At 35.6% G+C, this 15,752-nt stretch overlaps 1 protein-coding gene across 3 annotated transcripts in view; it reads left to right on the forward strand.

The window, feature by feature from the left end:
* LOC132547932 (rho GTPase-activating protein 20-like) overlaps window positions 1-15,752 on the forward strand; it is a 162,983-nt gene that overhangs the window by 28,480 nt on the left and 118,751 nt on the right. For all 3 annotated transcript variants that reach the window (XM_060211737.1, XM_060211738.1, XM_060211736.1), the window contains exons 2-4: window positions 2,244-2,457; window positions 4,540-4,636; window positions 5,180-5,270. In XM_060211737.1, the coding sequence (XP_060067720.1) occupies window positions 2,244-2,457; window positions 4,540-4,636; window positions 5,180-5,270 (402 nt within the window). The remainder of the gene's footprint in view (window positions 1-2,243; window positions 2,458-4,539; window positions 4,637-5,179; window positions 5,271-15,752) is intronic.

A 15,752-nucleotide genomic window follows, 5' to 3' on the forward strand; every position in this document is an offset into this window, starting at 1 on the left:
AAACCTCCTACAGATTGGTGTTGTTTTTGTTTTAACAAACTTATGATTACCTCACTGTGGATTTCATATGCTGTAGTATATATAGAGAGTGGACGTGCTGTATAATGTCAAGTTCAGACTTTTTCATATGTAATCCGTATTAGTAGGATTTTAGGAGTCTCATTTCAAACATGACTGTTACAAGAGATGACTATAGACTTATGTAGGTATTTACATTATACCTGTTTACCTGTGAAAGTGAGCAGCATACCTTTGTTTACTAAAGGAATCAAGTATCCATTGTTTTGCACCTGGACACAGGCAGCTGCACTTTGATAGTTAGGTTACAGGAGAACAAAAATTGTCAGTACGGAACATGCCTTTAAAATTTGAAACCTGGTATAGTGTTTCATTAACAAATTTGAAAGATTCATTTTATTATTAATGATATGACAAATGACATTGGTTTGCTTTTTTTCAAGAATCAATTTTAAAACAATTTGATTTATGTACTGAAATATAATATTTTGTTTTTGACGTTTAAGATGTATATTATTTCCTTAGTGTTGAAGAACTAAGGTCACAAACTTATATGAATTTTAGATGGTGTAATGGTTGAAGAACACCTGGTATTATAAAACTCAGAAGTTATATAAATTTACATTTGAGATCAGTATCATATTTTACTCTTCATAATTAGGGTAATCAGAGAATGTGAACTCCATATAGTAAATATCAGTACATCCAGTCATTGGTATATTAACTTAGTTGAATAGAATCAGATTGTGAAATTTTGTATAAATGATTAATTTTGAGTCAGATTGGCTGTATACTTACGTGACCGAGTGATTGGTCAAAGGATTTTGCATAGTAATGTAATTCTCTTAAAGAATTAAAATCAAATCTAACTCAGTATGATATTGAAATACTACTCTTTAAATAATTAATTCAATTAGAGAATTCATTAGCTAAATAAAAAAAAAAACAACCAAATTAGCTGAATTTGATTAGAAGGGAGATAACCCTCTTCAGTGATATCCAGATCAGTAAAATGTAACATAAACATTTTTATTCATTAGATTTTCTTTTGAATTATATTTTGTTCTACATTCATTAATTGATAGTGCTTATCCTGAAGGCTGAACACCTGATCTTAATGGCAAATGCATTCTTTATTCTATTTACAATTATACCTTTCTGGTAGACACGTACCTTATGGAAGGTAATGATCAGAGTTACATATGTAAGTGAACGATATGAAATGTACGATATAATATACAACTACTGTAAAAGATTAATGATTAAATGGTCCTTTTGATTAAATGGTCCTTTTGATTAAATGGTCCTTTTGATTAAATGGTCCTTTTGACATTCATGTCAATACATATGCATATGATTTAATTTGACACCATATTGCAGGTAAATATGGATGTTATCAAATAACATTCTTGCTACGGTTTACCTGCTATAAAATAATGATTTTAACTGTTGTACATGTTTCAGTGCTCTACAGATAGGTCTGTCAGTGTTTGGATAAGGTGGGGGTAAGGGGTGGGATGAAAGTATCATACTGACCACAGTACAGGTTTATTGGCCAGTTTATGGTCAGTCCATGAATAATATGATAATGCAGTGTCCACAGTTTATGTAATGTTGTGCTATAGAGTGGTTGTCTAGTCAACCAAACACAGTTATGATAATCCCAACACCAATGTTACATCAGTATAGTTCTATATCTGACAAGTAATCACACATCAAATATCTGTATATCAGAAATGACAAGCATTGGTAGGATTGCAGGAAAATTGAGATAAGTCAGCAGTTATATACACACCACAGTAATATAAACTAGGCTGTATCCATGTAAGTATGACAATCACTGTTATTATTTCTATCAATTCAAACTTTTACTGCTGTACTTTAAGAAATTGAAACAAATTCTCATTATCATGTGATCCAGTATTTTTTGCAGCAGAAAACATGTGTTTAGGTGTTATATTTGTATGGTTTCCATAGTGACATAATGTAACCATTGGAAGTTTTAACGTCAATTCATCATCATCATAACGAATTGATTCATTTATGATATTGCAGCCACAGGATAAGGAGACTTATGATATCTCCATACAGTAGTGGTCACCTGTCTCAGGTGGACTTTCCTGTGGTGGAGGATAGCTCATTATTGTATGTTTTGTAGGGAGGGATTTGATTCAAAAGATATGTTATTCCTGGTTTGATGGTTCTTAACATGTTGTGTATTGTAGTTGAGCTGTGAGGATGGATCCGGGCTAAGGGACATGCTATTCCATGCTACCATGGACCACCGGATCAACAGCTACCGCCTCATCATGGATTCCACAAGGGCCGTCCTGAGGTCCGAGGGAACAGGCAGTTGTGGATCCCCAGGATTAGACCGCACTCTGGAAGATGTGTTTGAGGAACTGATCCTGGGAGAAGAGTTTGAGGAGCCTTCCACAGGTAAGAAACCAGAATAAACGTTTGGAAAAGGTCATCTGTTTATAACAAACATGGATTTTCCCACACTTAACAGGTGCAGAAAACACAGCTCACACATCTTTTTTTATGAAAAGGTCACCACTCATTAGAAATTGTCATCAAGTTTCTATCACTGTTAAGGTCATGTTGTTATGTTTTCAGTTCACCACAACAACCAACCTTATTTAACCATTGGGAAGTGTAGGGGAATATTTATTGATCACCTTTGTGAGATGTAGAGAGATATCAAAATTTGGGATGAAGCTTTTAAACTTTGAAAATCTTACCTTCCAGTTCTGTCAGCATCATACAGAGATAACATATTTGTTTGCCCTATCTATAGCTGTTGTATGATTTGTATGGTGTATATATCTCTAGTAGCAACGGACGTGTATTAATCCATTTGTATGATCCAATCTGTTGGCAGGAGTCAAAGCTACAACTTCTTTCTTTTTTCAATTTAGATATGACCTGAAATTATATGTGAACTCATTTTATTCAAATTATTCTACAAATACAAATGATATATATATCAATAGATTTGTAATTGCTGATGATGCAATAAATATGAAGAATCTTTCCCATTTGAAAAAAAAAAATCTTCTGAAGAAATTTATATTCAAAATTCAGGTTAAGTCTTTTAGCCTTAAATGTTGAAATAACCCTTACATAATTTAGTATTAGAGGAAAAAGAGATGGGTCTATTATTTAACTCTGTAAAAACCCTTTATTTACCCTTCTACATAATGCTAATCATTGGATAGAAAGTACATAAAAATCTTCTATAAATGTTTACTAATTTAACACTGTGAAGGTATATGGCCAATATCACCTCGTAAATGACTTTTTCTCGGTGAACTGAACCTCACTAGATGTTGTTGATGGAAAGTGCTTATAGAAAGCTCCTGATAGGCACCATCTGTTGATCAGATACTTTTACAAGAATTATAATGGAATGCATTGGACAGACATGCTGTAAACAAGAGATAAGTAGCATCAATATAAGCTGGAGTTCTCGAGGAGGTTGGGAGGAGGGTGTTACTATGATTAACCCCTCCAATATCTCCAACTGGTTAATGGTGAAGGTAATTGGCTCTCAGTAAGGAGGTGTTTGTTTCTATTTCCAGCACATTGTTTACATTAGCGAATATTTGACAATTGGCCTCTGTACAGGTATTAAAGTACATGTACTGGTGACTGGAGGAGAGCCAGCTTTAGAGACAAGTTGGTAATGATGTGTAGGTGGATGAGCAGAGTTACCTGCCCTGAATGGTCCACTATCTAGACTGGTGTTATGGGTAATGGGAGGTTTGATATTGATGTGTTATTGTAAGTTCCATTAAGCCTAAAATATGTTTTATAAGTGAAGGTCACATTGGGGGATGTTTATCTACAGTATCATTGTGTAGGGAGAAGTACTTGGCATTTGCTACATAAACCATGCCAAATTGAACTGTATACATTGTAAGGCCATGAGGCCCCTCTGTTTCCATCTTGTCTCCAAGAACCTTTTTTTCTGATTTAAACACGAACAGTAAATTATTATGTTGGTTTGCTTTCTTGATAATACTGTACACTGGACAACTTCCATGGGGGTGATTTCATGTGCACCAAAAGGAAAAACAAATAAGATATATGCTTCAGTAAATAAATAACACTTGTAAATTGTAAATCTTTCTTGTTGTTCATTCAAATGAAATCATTGGATCTTGGAATATAAGAATGATAAAGCAAATTTCATTGTTGTAAATAGCAAAATTAGAGGTCCAATCTCGAGAGTCTCCCTCCTACATAGTGAGGATTAGCATCCATTTGACATGAGGATACATGGGGCTAGACTAGGATTCGAACTAAGGATTTCTGGCAGACTGTAGTTCGTAGTTATTTGTTCTTTAGCTATAAGTCACTAATTCTTTTGATATGAAAATCAGTTTTGAATCATCAAACCTTATTAGTATGTTTGATAGATGTTGTTACAAAAAGTTACGAAAATATAAAGAATAAGTAATTAATGCATAATGATTTTAATTTCCTTTGTATTCAGATAGATTATGTATGTTACAGATGGACGATTAGACCTTGTCCAGGAACTCCTCACCACGGAGCATGTGTATTGTACACAGCTGAGAAGTGTTCTGGATGTATATGCAGAGCCCCTAAGGTACAGTGGTGGTAGTACTAGTAGTATTGTAGGAGTTATCTACCTTTGACTGTTTTTGAAAAGATTTAGACAATTTTTTTTTTGGTGTAATTTTTGTGTAAGTTATATAAACAGCTTGGTGTGACCAGTCTTTTAAAGACAGCTCTCATATCATGATACATAAACTGACAAGTTGTGTTGATGTCCATAAATGTCCAATGGAAAAAAAATGAAGATTATTTGTTTAAATTAGCAATTGCTGTATTCATAAGGTTGTAGACTTACTGACTGAACTGTCATTTATATTCTGTTTTTAACAAGGAATCTGTTTGTTATGGATCTTCTTTAAATCATGTTTTGAAACTATTTTTAATTCATAACACTTCTGTCTGGTTAGATTATCTATTTTCTCATTTTTAAATGAGAAATTACTTTCATGCCAAACCAAACTCACAAAATTCAATATTTATGTGTGTGAGTATCGTAACTGCAATAAAGAAAGAAAATGGGCTATGAAAACAGTTTAAGATATGACAAGGTGATAACATATGTTTGATGTTACAGGAAGTTTTCCTCTCTGACATCAGAGGATCATCGAATCCTGTTCATGGGTATAGAACCGATTCTGTCTATCAGTGCCATGTTGATGTCCAAGGTAAGGGCAGACAACTTTTATTCTTCAATTCTGAGATACATAATATGTATAATGATATGTATATAAGGACATAATGAATCATAGTTCAGAAGTGTGTATAATGTTGTCTAACATGGGGTAATGTTCTTCCTCCTTGTAATTTCCAGACGCTGGATTGTTCCTCCTGTTACTCACAACCCTTCTCATGTAGTTATGTCCCTTTACATTAAAAATACTTCTCCTTAAGCAAGATGATGCATGATAAATGATAATATGAAATATATTGTCATCAAACCTTGTCCTGTGGTATACACCTGCAGCTGTTTCACATGCAAGCTGCCATTTACTATTTATGTGATTTATTGTTTTTCTGTAGTAGTAGTATCTCTATTCACCATGATACATCTTACCTTGTTACTGTGATACCCTGTTAGTGTGATATCTGTTACCCTGATACCTGTTACCCTGATACCTGTTACCCTAATACTTGTTACCCTGATACCTGTTACCCTGATACATGTTACCCTGATAACCTGTTACACGGATACCCTGTTACCCTAATACATGTTACCCTAATACATGTTACCCTGATACCTGTTACCCTGATACATGTAACCTGATACCATGTTACCCAGATACATGTTACCCTGATATCTGTTACTCTGATACATGTTACCCTGATACCCTGTTACACGGATACCCTGTTACCCTAATACATGTTACCCTAATACATGTTACCCTGATACCTGTTACCCTGATACATGTTACCCTGATAACCTGTTACACGGATACCCTGTTACCCTAATACATGTTACCCTAATACATGTTACCCTGATACCTGTTACCCTGATACATGTAACCTGATACCCTGTTACACGGATACCCTGTTACCCTAATACATGTTACCCCGATACCCTGTTACCCTGATACCCTGTTACCCTGTTACCCTATTACCCTGATACCTGTTAGCCTAATACCATATTACCCCTTACCTTGTTGCCCTGTTACCTGAGTTTCTGTGTTACACCTTACCTTGTTGCCCTGTTACCTGAGTTACTGTGTATCCCTTACCTTTTTGCCCTGTTACCTGAGTGTCTGTGTTACACCTTACCTTTTTGCCCTGTTACCTGAGTTTTTGTGTTACGCCTTACCTTGTTGCCCTGTTAGCTGAGTTACTGTGATACCCCTTACCTTGTTGCCCTGTTAGCTGAGTTACTGTGTTATCCCTTACCTTGTTGTGCTGTTACCTGAGTCTCTGTGTTACACCTTACCTTGTTTCCTTGTTACCTAAGTTTCTGTGTTACACCTTACCTTGTTGCCCTGTTACCTGAGTTTCTATGTTACCCCTTACCTTGTTGCCCTGTTACCTGAGTTACTGTGTATCCCTTACCTTTTTGCCCTGTTACCTGAGTGTCTGTGTTACACCTTATCTTTTTGCCCTGTTACCTGAGTTTTTGTGTTACACCTTACCTTGTTGCCCTGTTACCTGAGTTTCTATGTTACCCCTTATCCTGTTGCCCTGTTACCTGTGTTACTTTGCTATCTATTACCTTGGTACTATGTTACCCAAGCATAAGTGTTTTTCCCCCTTTTTTTTAGCAGACATTCTACAGTTTCAGTAGAATGAAAGTTCTGGTAGAACAACCAGTATAAAATTTAATTATGATATTTCAGTGTTATTTCTGTCATCTTCATCAGACACACGACCAATGTGAAGCATATTAGCGCTGACGTATGTGGTACAAAATGAACCATAATTTTTGGCTTTACTATAATCTTGTGTACACCTGGGTAGAAAATAGTGTGACTAGATGGTTGTTGATATTATTTGCTGTGACAAGTGATATGTAAAATACCAATTTATTGATCAGGGACTGAGAATGGTTTTGCACTGATCTGACGAAAATCATGCCTTGTTGAGATTCAATGTCTTTATGAAGTTCATTAAGACAAACCCCAAATCTCCTGCCCATTTATCTGATATATGGTGCATCACAGTTCTTGCATCCATTCTTGTATACATATTCAGTGATGTTTCTTTTGGTGTTTTATCATCAGAATGGACAAGGACATTTTAGAATCTTGTCAGGTTTCATGGCTGTGGTAATACCTGAAAACAGTTGCACTATTAGGTTTTCCCCTGATGCGAGTTGCCCTGTTAGATGTTACCCAGATATGAGTTGCCTTGTTAGATTATACCTGATACCAGTTGCCCTGTTAGCTGTTACCAGATATGAGTTGCCTTGTTAGATTATACCTGATACCAGTTGCCCTGTTAGCTGTTACCAGATATGAGTTGCCTTGTTAGATTATACCTGATACCAGTTGCCCTGTTAGCTGTTACCAGATATGAGTTGCCTTGTTAGATTATACCTGATACCAGTTGCCCTGTTAGCTGTTACCCCAATACTCATTAATATGATATCTGTGATGATTCTCGTGAGGAATGTTTTGGTGACGCCGCCCAGACACGTGTACCTTTGTAGGGAGATCATCACACTATTCTGGTCAATCTTTTATACATTGGTCAATTGACCACAGTCAATCTTTAGGAATATTAGTGTACATTGGTCAATTGCTTTTTACCACATACTGCTTTTAAACCTTTTAATAAAATTTCAAAGTTTCTAGTTGTTAGTTTGTTAAGAATATCAGCATGTTTCTTATACGATCATGTTGTCTAAGATTGTTTCAATTAATTGTAAAATCAATTCAAATGGTCTTTTTAATAGGAAGTTTTAAAGAACAGATTTTTCTGCAGTCTGTTGTTTCTTCTGGTCATCTTATAAAAACTACAGTATATTAATATACAGTACCAGTTTCTGTTGAAAGATTCTTTATTTAAATAATTTCGCCATAAAATTTCCCATAGGAAGCCAAAAGACATATCTATTTGCTTTACTCCAATGCTGCTTTCCTGTGAACAAATTTCAGATCAGGTATTTCCTTAACAACTGAAGGAACATTCTTAAAATTTGGCTCAGGTGGATCATCAACAACACTTACCAATCTGTTACCTGAGGAAATTGGTTGTGGTCAGGTAGAGTTCACACCTGTATAGGATCTAAATTAGTTTCTAGGGATCAAGGTGTAGTTTACCATATGGTCATCAGTCTTACTACCTACCTGGACAGGTAATGTTAGTCTGTAATTCATACTAGTTGTTTATTTACCTGTGTCAGGTAACACATTAGGTTGTCTATACCTTCTAACCTTGAACTGTCACTAATTTATTGAATTTGTAAAATAAAACCAAGATTTGGCAAATGTAAAACATAATAAATTGGTGGTTACTTTAAAGTTTAAATGTTCATAACTTGAGGATACAATTTCTAAATTATGTCGCAATTTTTCTTTATGTCACTTTTAAATCTGGAGCGTGTCTGTATACATTTGAAGCACTGGCAAAAGTTTGTACCTATAAGCAAAGCAGTTTCCTTAAATTTGTGAAACACCATTTGTTAAAAGGTTTATATAGTAAAATGACATCATTAACAGTCCCTTTCTAATTGACTGTCCAGACTTTCGACCAACGTCCTTGTGGAGGCCAGTCAGTCTTACTGGAGACTTGACCCTTTGATCATTAACTTGCACTCCACGATTTCCTGATCATATATAGCCAAGCATTTATCTCCATCTCTTGGTTCTAATTAAAGGATTATTCATTGGCTATGAACTGGTCATCCATGAGGTGAATGTAGCTATAAAACATGTATAATAGTTGACCGTCAATCGCTCAGCTGCGACATCACATAGACAGTCGGTACAATGACGGAAAATTGTGAAATTCTGAAGAGAAAGATATAATCTTCAGATGTATTCAGTTTTAGACAGGTTTTATAGCTGGGTCTCTTCCCCTACTTTTATTTAGGAGTGTTTACCTATCAAAATGTACTCAAAGAACCCCCATCAGTATTTCACTCAAGTCTGTTTTCCCCAGACTATTTTTAGAGATATTTATAGGTGTTTCTTACACATAAATAGAATGGATGGTCAGAGATAATCTGATTAAAGTGTTGGACAATTGGGAGCAAGATAATGTAATGACAGCTGTTTGACCAAGCTGAATACCTTAGTATAAATAAGGTCTGTAGTCGATGTGTAACTATAATAGCCTTAATTTATTCACATGGATGGTGATGAATTTAAAATTAGCTGTATCCTTATAGCAGAAGTCCTTGATATCACTAAATTACGGTAGATATGACTCATTTCTATTTAGAAGCTGTCGAAAGGATGAAGATATATCGTTTGACATAATAACTAAATTCAGAAATATTCAAAGATATTATTATAAGTCATGAAAATAAAGATTTTAAAAGGATAAATATAAAAATTATTCATTCATAATCCTAACAAATAAAAAGGAAATCTATATTTAGCGATAGTTTCTGGTGTTTACTACAGTAGTGACCTGGGCAGGGTCAAAAGACTTGTCTCAAGTGTTGATTGTGTTTTCATGGTGGATGACCACTTAAGCAGGGCTTTCTATCAACTTTCAATAATTGTTAAAAGTGATTGTGTGATTGTATTTGGGGCAATACCTGTGGTTATATATAGGGCTCCATGGTGTGTGCATTGCTGGACAAAAAGAGCTGGACATTGAATCCTCAATCACATTATTGAAATTGCCTTGCCTGGTTTAATGGATATTGATAATGTACATCAACCTGACCAATAGAAATCACCTGGCTAAAACTCCATTAATGTCTGTTGACCAATTCAGGTCATTTGGTGGAGATTACATTGAGTATATCTATTGACCTGATAAGGTGTGCACTTCTCTCAGGTAAGTTTTGGCAAAAGTTGCATTTCTGATGCATATATTTATATCTAAATCTTCTGTGGTACGAAACCAATTGTGTCAAAGATATCAAGAGACTTGGATACATCTGTCATCAAGGTTAAGGAGTTTGTGTCACTTGTCAGTCGAAAATGTTAAATGATGTCTAGCGCCTGCTGTGATATTAATTTGACATTTTTAAATATGGCTGATTTGGTTCAGGATAAAAGATATTTCTTTCACTGCCCTGATACCGTTGTATCCTAAAATTTCAAAATTTTGATCAGTTCTTCAGTTTAAGAATTTCAACAATTTTATCCTTCTTAGAAGGTCAATGGTTTTGTTAAGGTGGAATATCTGGTCCAATAGTCAATGGTAATGAAGCTTTGGATTGCAGACAGGTGCACCTGCTGCTTTTGAAGGTGACATTTTGAAGGTGACATTCTACATGATGTTCTGTGTTATGTCTGATTGAATTATCTTGACTTTTGTTTTGTCCTTCTGTCATTAGAATAAGATTTTATTACAACTCCTTGCTACAATTGTACATAGGGATGTTAGGAAAAATTAGCATTCATTTATTTGAGCATATTTTCTCATTGTTAGGACTGGTAATTGTTATGTCCATCAATCTATTGGTTTGGACACTTGGACAGATGATTTCACAGCTTGATGGGCAATCTCATTATTTAAGAGATGATCTCAGAATCCGAAGCAAACTTTATCTTCTGTAGTACAGTAACATTGTTTTCTAAATATTTAACAAAATACAATATCACCATATAGCTTGATATCTTGTTTGATGATACTGAAGGTTTAAAGAAAAATCTAGGATTTGGACAAAATAATGTATTCCTATAATGTTTTCTGTGTAATGGCAGTTATACCACCTTATTCCATCAACTGTAATTAAAGAAAAATTGATAAGCAATATCACTGAATCTTGCATATAAATCCAAATTTTACTGCGAATATGCTGGCATGTTTCATCCTGAAGAAAGGAGAAGGCTATATCCAGAATTTGGCTACGGTGCAACCAAAAGTTTGACTTTGCTAGCTTTGTAGTTGTTTTATATATCCTCCTGTAATGAGTACATGAAGAGTCCAACTTGGAAATTCTGGTCTAGTGTCAGGATGTGAGCTTATTACAGAACACTGAAAAAGCATTTGTTGGTATCTCTACTTGACAGCAGTAAGAGTGGGATGACTTATTACAAGACATGGGCTTATTACAAGGCATGGGCTTATTGATGAACAGCATGATTTACATGAATTATTCACAAACACTTTTATTAAGTGTAGTGGTAGCTGTAGACTATTCAGATCTTCATATTTACTACAAATTATTCTACATGACTTTCTGTAGACCTCGTGCATGCTTCCATCTGGGACAACAAGAGTGATTAGGTAATATAAGTTGGAAAAACTTTACAATTGTTGTAAATTACATAAAGTTTAATTATTTATTTGGCAGTCCCTTTTAACTTGATCAGTTTTTCAGCTGGCTACAGATCTGCTGAGTCATTTTACATCGACTTGATTATAGATTTTACAAAGCTCTGATACTTAAATCTTTAATTGTTCGTAGTCTAGCCATTAAATCCTAAATTGATTGACCCACTAAATCTGCGGAATTGTTTACTTGTGTAGTAGATGTAGTGGTTATATTGTTCCCGAGATATGTCCAGAGGAGGAGCTTATTTAAGGTCTTTATGAGGGAACATATACAGTTTTCAAGGTTTTGTAAAATATTAACAGTAAGCAGCTCAACATAAGGAACATAAGGATCCACTGATATGCTTCAGCGATCAAAGCTGGGGACTATACAATCTCTTAAAGCATACGGTTTGTGCCACACCCCTTTATCTACATTGAGAATATGATTTTTTGAGATTTTGCGTCCAATGTTCAACTACTAATTAGGGCCCCCTACAAAGTGCAGATGCCCTATAGTAATCACAGTGTCTATGTGTCTGTCTGTCTATCACTCTGTCTGTTGGTCCATCTATCTGTCTGTACTTTGGCTGATCAAGCTCAAACTTCATACAGTGCTTTCTTATTGAAAGTGTTTGCATGGGATTGCTTTTCAGCATCAAAGGTCAGGTCACTGTACCTACAAATAGAAAACCAGTTTCCGTGTGAAAAATAGAGTTTGTTTTTGCCAATCTAACCCAAACTTCATACTGTTCTACCTTACTGAAAGTGTTTACTTAGGATTGCTTTGCAGTTTTGAAGGTCAAAGAACAAGGTTACTGTTACTATAAATAGAAAAATCCTTGCGATAACTGAAATTTGCTTTGACCAAAAAAGAATCCAAAAATCATACTTTTGTCCTTCTTAGTTGTGTATGTCTAAGGGTTGGGGTGGGTGTTGGGGAGGTGATTTCAAGCCGCATAGCAAGGCCCTTGCAGACCTGTCAGTGTTCTGCTTAGAATGAATCACAAATCATTCAAATCGGCTTCTGGTTTGACAGCAACATTAAGCTAGATCTGTAAATGGCAAAGCTTCAGAGATCAAAATTGATTCAGGATTTTATATCCATTTCATTTCATGTTTATTACATGGACAATTATCAACCAAATCCAGAGAAAGTTGACCATGAAAATCAATAAGTTTACCCTGCAATTCCCACTTCTACTTAAAAGTTTCATGTAATATTCAGAGTGATTTGAATTGCCACTGTTAATTAAGAAATTTGACAATGCAAAGCAAAAGATTTAATCATCACTATGGCTTCAATTTTTCATACATATATTTTATACATTTGCATTAGATTTATATGATCCACTGGCGTTTTTGTGAAAATCAGCATTTTTGCTTTCTATTCAGGAATCTCTGCCTGTAAAGGATCCACTCTTTTTCTGTACAGAATATCATGTGTACAGAGGGACTGATACAGATAGTTGGAGTGGTCACATGGGACAATGACCGTAAACTTGTTGTCAGCCACGCCCTAACCTGGGTCTCTACTGGGTACAGGGGTGCAGCCATATCGCCCTGTATTTATGTATAAAGTTGATATTTGTGTTTTATATACTACCTAACATTTAATTGAGATCCTGTTACCCCCTCGTTAGGTCTGAAATCAAACATATAGATTTCTTTCATAGTTCTATAATTTTGTAAAGAGATGTCATCACACCTACTGACCTGCTTTGACTCATGAAACACAGGGAAAGGACACAGTTTTTCTTCTAACTTGGTCATTGACAGGGGTAATCGGAGCTTTAATCATACAGCTTGGTGATGCTGTACTAACCAATGAAACGTCTTCTTTTGTTAAAGAGTTGTTACGGATGATCTCTGTACTTCAACAAATTACAACTTTAGTACAGTAAAAAGATTTAAAAGAATCTGTTGACATTAACACCAGTATGTTGGTCAGTGGGTGACTGGTTTTGTCGTTAATTCGGACAATAGGGAAAAAGCTTCAGAATTAAAAAGAGGATCCACAGGGAGGAAGCTTTTACAAGATAACGTAAATTGTTTAAAAGTTTGAGCTTGTGACAACATGAGGTGTTTCATTTTGTCAAATTAAGGATAGCAAATTGCCTTAAATCACTTTGATGGTAAGGTTCTTGGTTCGAGGAGTCATTGAGAGTCAGACTCACAATAGCCTCTTTTGTTACTGGCAATCTGATTGGGCGCCATCAAAAGGTATTGCCTCACTGAGGAGCCTGGTGTGGTGGACGGGTAGAGAGATTGTTATTTAAAGCTTTCTTAAAGGTGATAGTTAGTCACAGGTGAATATCACTGCATGGGTGAGTTGTTAGCTTCGTGAGTCGTTTGAGTAACAACTAGAACCGTATTTTATGTGAATGGGTCGTGTGGATGCATGCTGCATTGGCCCTCGGGGGATACCCATGTAGGGGATTGTAGAGGTGAAATCTTTAGTGTGGAGGAATTTTACAAGGAGTAATTTTGATTACAAGTACACTCAAAGCATTGTACATCAGAGAGTTTGTACCAATACATGACTGAAATTACAAGATATTGGCCACGCGAAGGATTTAACCTTGGCATGTGAAATAATGTCACATTGACATTTCCTCAATAATTTTGCATACTTTACATTTGTCTGTGACCTCGCTTTGATTCAGGTAATTTGCCATCTGGATATCATGTGTTAAAAAACCAGGAAGGATTTATAGATCAGAGATTGATAATATGTGTGGTGTGTTTTTCCTGATTTATCGAGTGATTTGATCCTGAGCAAGTAACATTGACAAAAAAAGGTTTCTACATAAAGAATAGGGTAAGTACTTACAAGAATAGATGATTTGTGTCTTTTAATGTCACTTCGCAACAGAAATTTTGCAGTACACTGGAAAAAAGTTTGATTAATACATATGCTTACCAGATCTTTCATTGTATTATCGTAAAAATGATGAGCACAGAATCCTGTATATGATATTCATTTGCGAATGTAAGTCTAATATGCCTTAAGTTGCAAAATTCAGAATTTCGCTTTATTTGGGATATTTTTTGTTTGTGTCACACAATAGAAAAACATTAATATTATTTGTTTACATACTGCCTAATATTTAATTTGTTAAGAAATTTCAAATACATTATTTTTTTGATGGATATGATCTAAAAGGTTTTTCAAAACTTAATGCCCAAAAAAGATTACAGAAGTTGTAATCATACCCCCTAATCTTTGTGGTTTGAACTTAAAATAAATGTTAGTAATATGTGTGGTCCCTACAGTACTTTTTATAGCGGATTTTTTTTTTTAAAAACGTTGACCAAAAATATTTTACGAGCATGTTTTAAGTGAAAAAATTTCATGTACTTTACTGGGACCAGGTATGGAAGAGATGTACCAGTAGGTGAAATACACTTAAGGTGTATAGAAATATATCCTTACTGATAAGATATTAATTACCTTACTTTTAATTAAAATTAACATAGGTATGAATCCCTGTGAAAACGGGTATATTGATATGTTTTTATGGAGAATATATGTAAGTACTTGTGATAAATATTTCTCATCTGCGTTAAATATCTACAAACAATGTTATTGCAGTCAGTCCTTAATGTGATCCAAGGTATTCATGTGACCTCTGTAACTAGGTCATGCAGCTGCCTCTAGTTGCTAGCTTGACCATGCTGTTGTCTTTAGTTGTTGGCTGGAAAATGCCACTGCCTCTTGTTAGTTGTCGGACCATTTGGCTACCTCTAGTTGTTTGCCTGATCAAGTGACTGCCGCAAGGTACTTTACTGACCATGTGGTTGCCTCTAGTTGTTGGCCTGACCATGTGGTTGCCTCTAGTTGTTGGCCTGGCCATGTTGCTGCCTCTAGTTGTTGGCCTGACCATGTGGTTGCCTCTAGTTGTTGGCCTGGCCATGTTGCTGCCTCTAGTTATTGGACTGGCCATGTGGCAGCCTCTAGTTGTTTACCTGATCAAGTGCCTGCCTGTAGTTACTTTACTGACCATGTTGCTGCCTCTAGTTATTGGCCTGGCCATGTGGTTGCCTCTAGTTGTTGGCCTGACGATGTTGCTGCCTCTAGTTATTGGGCTGACCATGTGGCAGCCTCTAGTTGTTGCCCGACCATGTTGCTGCCTCTAGTTATTGGGCTGACCATGTGGCAGCCTCTAGTTACTTTACTGACCATGTTGTTCCCTCTGTTTAGTTGACTGACCATGTGGTTGCCTCTAGTTGTTGGCCTGGCCATGTCACTGCCTCTAGTTATTGGGCTGACTATGTGGCAGCCT

Source organism: Ylistrum balloti, unplaced genomic scaffold, assembly GCF_031769215.1.
Source record: "Ylistrum balloti isolate Yb309-2 unplaced genomic scaffold, AGI_CSIRO_Ybal_v1 Utg369990, whole genome shotgun sequence".
Lineage (NCBI taxonomy): Eukaryota > Metazoa > Mollusca > Bivalvia > Pectinida > Pectinidae > Ylistrum > Ylistrum balloti.